At 27.3% G+C, this 5,963-nt stretch overlaps 1 protein-coding gene across 1 annotated transcript; it reads right to left on the bottom strand.

Annotated features, from left to right (window-relative positions):
- Nucleotides 1-5,210, bottom strand: LOC135925890 (uncharacterized). The gene is made up of 7 exons (XM_065461448.1): nt 5,076-5,210; nt 4,443-4,525; nt 4,274-4,381; nt 3,781-3,881; nt 3,075-3,148; nt 2,492-2,605; nt 1-144 (listed from the first exon to the last, which is right to left on the bottom strand). The coding sequence occupies exons 1-7, from the start codon at nt 5,085-5,087 to the stop codon at nt 1-3; spliced, it is 636 nt and encodes a 211-aa protein (XP_065317520.1). The 5' UTR covers nt 5,088-5,210.
- Nucleotides 5,211-5,963: the final 753 nt, after the last annotated feature.

Raw genomic sequence — 5,963 nt, 5'->3', positions numbered from 1 at the left:
TTAAAAATAATTTTTACCGATAGTCATTCTCGAGAAAGAGAAATCTATGATAGAAATTTGTATCCCGAAAGATAAGATCGTAATATTTTCCAATTTACCAGATCCTTCATAAAGTATTGTTGTATCGTGCGGTACTTTTTTAATCTGTTATCATTGTTTTTATTCGACATATATATATTTTTTAATACAATATGATATGTGCAAGAGTTTAGCATAGTGTTGATAAATAGCTCGATTTGAATTCTTGAAAAACTGCGAACTCAATATTTTAGCCAGAAAAAATATTGCATATGCCTCGATATTTCGCGAACAGCTGTCCAAACCTTTTGCGCCATCTATGAGCAAAATATTCGGGGTTGCCTAATATTTTTTCCAGATAAAACATAGAGAGTCGACAGTTTTTTAAATATAGGCTACAAGTCAAACCGTTATAACAACATTGGGTTATTCTAAAATTTATCGATTCTTTTAACTTTATTTAAAACGTGGGCTATGAAATGAATTTACTTTAAAAATTTGTTTTTTAAAAAAAAAAAACCACACAAAGACAATAAATAATACTGTTGTATTATGCAAATTTAGTTTAAAAAATAGTTGTACTTATATTTGTTATATGCAAAGATAAATTTTAAATTTTTTATATTTTAGGGAATAACATTAATTTAAATGATGGATTTTTATTTTATATGTTTATTTCTTCGAAAAATTATTATGTTTAATATTCAAATGATTATAAAAAAAATGAATATATATATTGTTCAATTATTTCAATAAAAAACAGTTAGTTGGAATTTCATAGAAAAGATAAATTGTTTTGTGTTCATTATAGAATCCTAATTTATTGATAGAAAGAAAAGATTCAGGGTCTTCTACCAACAAAAAAGGTAATACAGTTATTTAATAAAAATAATTAATTAAAGGAGTTTATATCAAATTATTTTAGGTTCGTTGAATAGTAAGTGTTTATTAATTAAATTATTATTAAGATTAATCCTTTATTTTATATAGATTTTATTTATCTTGATTCCTGATACGCTCTCCCAAATAACATCAAGCCCCTGAGCAAGTTTGGATTTGTAACAAATACAATGATAATAAAAAAAAACGAACATAAAACATAATTTTATTTTTAAATTTAAGTTTTTTTTTTGAATAATCTTAAAATTTTTTTTAGGTCTTTACAACTGGAGATATTAATCAGGATCGATTAGCGGGTACTTAACTCAAATAAGTGTGTCCCCCGGGGCCTCTTAACAGCGGTCAAATTATTGCGTCGTTAAAATAGGGTATCTTCGGGTAGAGGTGGGGTACCCCCCTTAGTCAAAATAACCGAATTATATTCATCTTATAGTTGAATTTTTTTTAACCCTAACCCTAATCGTTATTGACCTGCCTTAAGTATTAATTTATTGAAGGCACATACGAATATAATTCAATTATTCGCTATTCGATTTCGTATTTATTACGGATTCGAATAACACCATTTCGAATTTTGCCTGGTCTAGTTAGAATATAAGATGCTTTGAAACGATAATTTTTTTACGACAAATTCAAAATTTTTAAAATTGATAAATATAAGACACCGAATATCAAATTTAAGTCAACATAAGGGTCATCGCCCTTTTCGTTTTTCAGGAATGACAGAGTTACGTTGGATCCCTCATTCTGCTGTCTAAATTGGTGATATTTTATGAGAGAAATTTTAGGATTAGGGTTAGGGTTAGGGTAGTCATTGAGGCTGCAGTTACCTGAACGCAGGAGACAAAGCAACTTATTTTTTAGTGGCATTATGGGGTAGAAAGGAGTATTCGAAATAGTAAAAATATGATCAAAAAAAACAAATCATGAAACAGAAGGTCGCTTATCAAATCAACAAATTCTTATAATCATTTAGAAAAATCAGATATCCATTAGAATATCTCACAGTAATAAACCCTAGCGATAATTTAATATCTAAGACCTTTAGATACAAATGTGCTTATAAGAAATCAAATCTTATCTTTTAACAAAGGGTATATAGCGGGAAGAATTATATGGTAACTCATATGCAGCAAAGTATGTTTAGAGTTTACTTCTTTCTTTTTCTAGTACTTTAAGTAGATATTAATTATTAATGTGTGCATCATACAGAATATATAAACACAATTATAAATCTTTGGTGCAATAGTTAATCTAACCCTTCACAAATGTTTTAAACATTCGGTCCTCAATCCTGATATTTCACACTTAATTACAGATATAATCTTATAGTTTCTTCAATATCGTAAAATATCATCCTGACTTGAAGTATGTTATAAGATTTTGAACTTCAAGTATATCATTTCAAAGCTCGCGTAATATATTTTCAAATTTATTTTGCATGTTTGAATTGGCAGTAATGTTAATTAATATATATTTTAGAAATCGAAAATTATTTAATAATTTTACTCCCTTTCAAATTTATACATAGTTATAATGATATATGATTCAATAATATAATGTAAATAATAACCAGCACGTTGCCCATGTGTAAATCCCTGTGTTCAAAATTGTAAATAATTTCTTTGCGACATAACGCGACAGAAAGTTGATACAAGAAGCTCAATATTTCGTATTTGCTAGCAAACTAAACGTTTTAATAAAAACAAATAAATTTAAAAGATAAACGATCATATTTAATAATAATAATAATATTCAAATTATAAAAAAATAAATTCAATATTCAAAAAAAATCTAACAAGAAGAAAGTGAGAATTAATTCTTAGGATATTATTAGTAATAAAAATCTGTTTTTGCTAAAAAAAATATACAACCCTTTTAACTAATCAATAGTGTTTTTAAACTGCTAACTCAATATTTTATCCAGATAAATATTATGCAAGCCACAAGAATTTGCTCAGAAGTGGCACAAAGATTTGAACATCTATCAACGAAAACTCGAGGCTTAGAGAATATTTTTCTGGTTAGAATATTGAGCTAGCCATTAGCCCTTATAACAACACTACACAAATCAAAATCAGCAGTTTCTAAAATACAAGTTAGAAAGAACAAAAATGTAAAAGAATAAATTGCGAAAAATAATAAAATTAACAAACTCGGTATCTTTCGAATGCTTGTCCACCGTACTCTTGTTCATACACTAAATATATTTGTTCTTCGGGATAAATGTCTAAATAAAAATGAAAGACTTGAAGGAAAAAAAATTCTAGACAAGTGTCATATGAGGGAAGCACACTTGAGGGAAGTGTGCGGGACTTAACGACAGGGTACATATGTATATATACCACTCCTGGCTCATATAGAGTTTTTGTTATAAACCTATTGGCAATCTAGGCAGAAAATGTTACATTTATTAATAATTTATGTTAAAATCTAATAGACATAATTATTTTTTTTTATAACCATAGATAGATTACAATGATAGCACCTATTAGCGTTACTTTTGCTAGTATGCCATGACTATATGTCATTGTCTCTCATCTGCCTTAATCATATCAAACATCAAGTGAAGATGAAAATTAAATTATATTTCAAATAAATATTATATATCATATAATTTTCTTGATTATCATTTAAATATGAAAAGTCTGATTTTTGCTTGAAATGTATTCTAGCAATGCTTAAAATACAGACCTATCTTATAGAATTTCAAACATATCTATAAGATATTAGCCATATTTGTCTCTTTGAGGCGCATTTGTCTGTATAACATGGTAATAAATTAAGTCACATTTATATTTTATATTATAGTTCGTGTGAAAATTTCGATAAATCGAAAATTGATATATAGAAAACACAAACTTGGTCTTTGATTCTGACAAGTTATCGCCCCATGTTTGCCTTTGTATATGTCCCATGCTTCAAACAACTCCTTCGGAAATTTCCCCGAACAATAATAAGTGCTTTCGAGGCAATAATAATTGACATAAATTAATCATTAAACCCTTTCTTTAATAAAAACGGGAGAACTCGTATAATTGGTTTTCCTATGTCAAATAATTTATAAATCAAAAAGGTTTATTACACTTTATTTTATCCACAATCTTATCTATATTATTAAATTTAAATTATAATTATTATTCAAAGAAAATTTCAAAGTTTTATTTTTTTTGTTAAGATGGCCAAAAATAAGGCCAAAAATTGCTTCAATTATTACAAAGATAATCATCTTGTAGATATCCTCTTCAGAAAAATTTCATATTTAAATCCGCAAATTGAATAAAATTTTGAACTTCTATTTTGAAGCAAATATTTTTTTTAAAAAAACATAAATACATATTTATATATATAATACTTTAAATCCTTGATAAACCCGGAAGTCTTTACGAAATTTCCTTTGTCATCGGTTCCATTAATTTTGCTAAGTTCTTGAGGCGGAAGAGCATCAAGACTACTCAGACTCCTGGAAAAAATTACGATATATGTTTTCTAATGTTAAAAAAAAAGAAAATGTAAAAAATTACCGCGAAATTATGACTTCGTACATTAATTCGATGTAAGTCTTAGAATATTCTATTCTATCTATATCGGTGTCAATCGGAATTATCTATGGAAAAAATATTGTAAATTTTCTGAAATTAAGCTGTTTTTTTTAAAATTACTTCCGCAATACACAATAAACTATATATATACCAATGACATGTATAATACCTAGACTGACGATTCATTCATTAAAATGCATTTTTAAGCGTCGTTTAAAACAAATCAGCTGGACCCGCCATTTTGTTAACGCATATGGTAATTATTCTCATGTTAAAAAGTGCTATTAAATTGCTAACTTGCTTCCTTATTATCTCGATGATCCGGTAATTCTTTAATAAAGTTTGCATCAGATATAAGCAATAAATTAAGCTCTCGTTTAAAATTTTAATAATGATTAGTGTAACCAAAGATGGCGTCTCCAGCTGATTTGCATTTGATGTACACTTTTAATGAATGAATTGTCAATCTAGGTGCTATATATGTCATTAATATAAACATAATTAAACCCAAATGCTAAGACCCTTTAAATTTTGAATCTTATTTATATTTAGGAAACATAATATGTATTTAAAAAAATTTGAAAGTAAAAACGATGAATGAATGATAAACTAAACCCCTATCCTCATGCGAGAAAAAGTATCTGTGTTGCCTCTCTATCTAAAACAATACCCGGATTATTCACCTTGAGAACGGATAGTGAGATTTTTATTGACATCTTCTTGGGCATCCATCTCGAGTTCTTTGGGAACATTGACGAGAACAAAATCTTCGGAATAACTGCCTTCTCCGATCTTAATGAACTTTGAGATTTGGCTTCAAAGGATAGGAAGGGATTTTGAGGATTATAAGTAAAATTTAATGATTAATTTGGGTATTCTTATCCAATGACATAAGCATGTGATACACTAAATAAAAGCATGCGTACATTGAAGTCAGATGCAGTTAATGTCGTTGGCTTAAATTTCATTGAAAGGTATTTTGTCTAAATGTCTTTCAATGACAGCCATAAATATATACTTTTTTAATGCATTTTAATGAAAGGTGTATTAATGCCATTGTTCTTAACGATTAAAAATCTTTCTTTCTTTCTTTCTTTCTTTCTTTCTTTCTTTCTTTCTTTCTTTCTTTCTTTCTTTCTTTCTTTCTTTCTTTCTTTCTTTCTTTCTTTCTTTCTTTCTTTCTTTCTTTCTTTCTTTCTTTCTTTCTTTCTTTCTTTCTTTCTTTCTTTCTTTCTTTCTTTCTTTCTTTCTTTCTTTCTTTCTTTCTTTCTTTCTTTCTTTCTTTCTTTCTTTCTTTCTTTCTTTCTTTCTTTCTTTCTTTCTTTCTTTCTTTCTTTCTTTCTTTCTTTCTTTCTTTCTTTCTTTCTTTCTTTCTTTCTTTCTTTCTTTCTTTCTTTCTTTCTTTCTTTCTTTCTTTCTTTCTTTCTTTCTTTCACTCTAAATAAATATCTATTTTATATGTGTCATAAAATAAATACAATCATTTTGAACTCAGGAAAGTTT

This window comes from Gordionus sp. m RMFG-2023, chromosome 3 (genome assembly GCF_954871325.1).
Source record: "Gordionus sp. m RMFG-2023 chromosome 3, tfGorSpeb1-WG-v2, whole genome shotgun sequence".
Taxonomy (NCBI): domain Eukaryota; kingdom Metazoa; phylum Nematomorpha; class Gordioida; order Chordodea; family Parachordodidae; genus Gordionus; species Gordionus sp. m RMFG-2023.
This window is presented reverse-complemented; position numbering and strand designations above follow the sequence as displayed.